General features: G+C 40.0%; 1 protein-coding gene across 1 annotated transcript in view; it reads left to right on the forward strand.

Moving 5' to 3' along the window:
* Positions 1 to 171: 171 nt before the first annotated feature.
* LOC106511669 (poly [ADP-ribose] polymerase 14) overlaps positions 172 to 842 on the forward strand; it is a gene marked incomplete at both ends in the record, with an annotated part of 6,675 nt that continues 6,004 nt past the window's right edge. The window contains 1 exon segment of the mRNA XM_014000417.1: positions 172 to 629. Within this exon segment, the coding sequence (XP_013855871.1) occupies positions 172 to 629 (458 nt within the window).

Consider the following 842-nt stretch of genomic DNA (forward strand, 5'->3'; position numbering starts at 1 on the left):
AGACCAGTCCTTTCTTTCCTCAAAGCCCCAGCCAGTGGTGTTACATGTAATTGGCTGTGGTCAGGACATCAACAAGACCATCAAAACTGATTTAGAAGAATTATTGCAGAAGCAGCTGTTAGAGCGATCAGTGAATGTGCATGAATTATCTAAGCTAAGCGACATGGAGATGGACGCTGTGATGGCAAAAATCAAGGTCTTTGGAATAAGTCTGGAGCACCAAAAGCATCAGAGCTCTGGGACAGCGAATGCTGGATTTGGGAGAAGAGATCGACCTGGGTCAAGAAAAGAAGTGTATTTGCTGAAAGGCTTAAAAGAAGACGTTTTGAGTGTCATTGAACTGATAAACAAAGCGGTTCAAAAAGCACTTGAAGAAGACCTCAGAGCTAAAGAGGAGGCGATGGTGGCGCTCACCATCCAGTGGGCAATTAAGGATGCCAATGGGGAATGGCAAGAGCTCACCCTGCATGACAATTACATGCTGGAAAACGCTCGCTCAACAAATCAAGTGTCAGTGGATATGGAGACACCAGATGCCAGGACCGTGACAGTAAATTTGATAAAATTCGAAGCCACAGATTTGTTGACAGGAAAAACATACAAATTGAAAAGGAATGAGTCAAATACAGGTAGATAACATTTGTTTTTTGTTTCATTTTTTGTTTCTGAATAATGCTTGGCCAAATATTTTAAGTATACATCAAGTTAAAGTTATGTAGTAACCTCACAACCACTTTACATGAATTATGAACCAATATGGAAGGGATACATAGGTTCAATAAAAATATAAATATAACAAAAGACTACCTGAACAGTGGATAAGTCTAAAACCTGTCTGAAAC

The sequence above is a fragment of the Austrofundulus limnaeus genome, unplaced genomic scaffold (assembly GCF_001266775.1).
Source record: "Austrofundulus limnaeus strain Quisiro unplaced genomic scaffold, Austrofundulus_limnaeus-1.0 Scaffold3056, whole genome shotgun sequence".
Classification (NCBI taxonomy): Eukaryota; Metazoa; Chordata; class Actinopteri; order Cyprinodontiformes; family Rivulidae; genus Austrofundulus; species Austrofundulus limnaeus.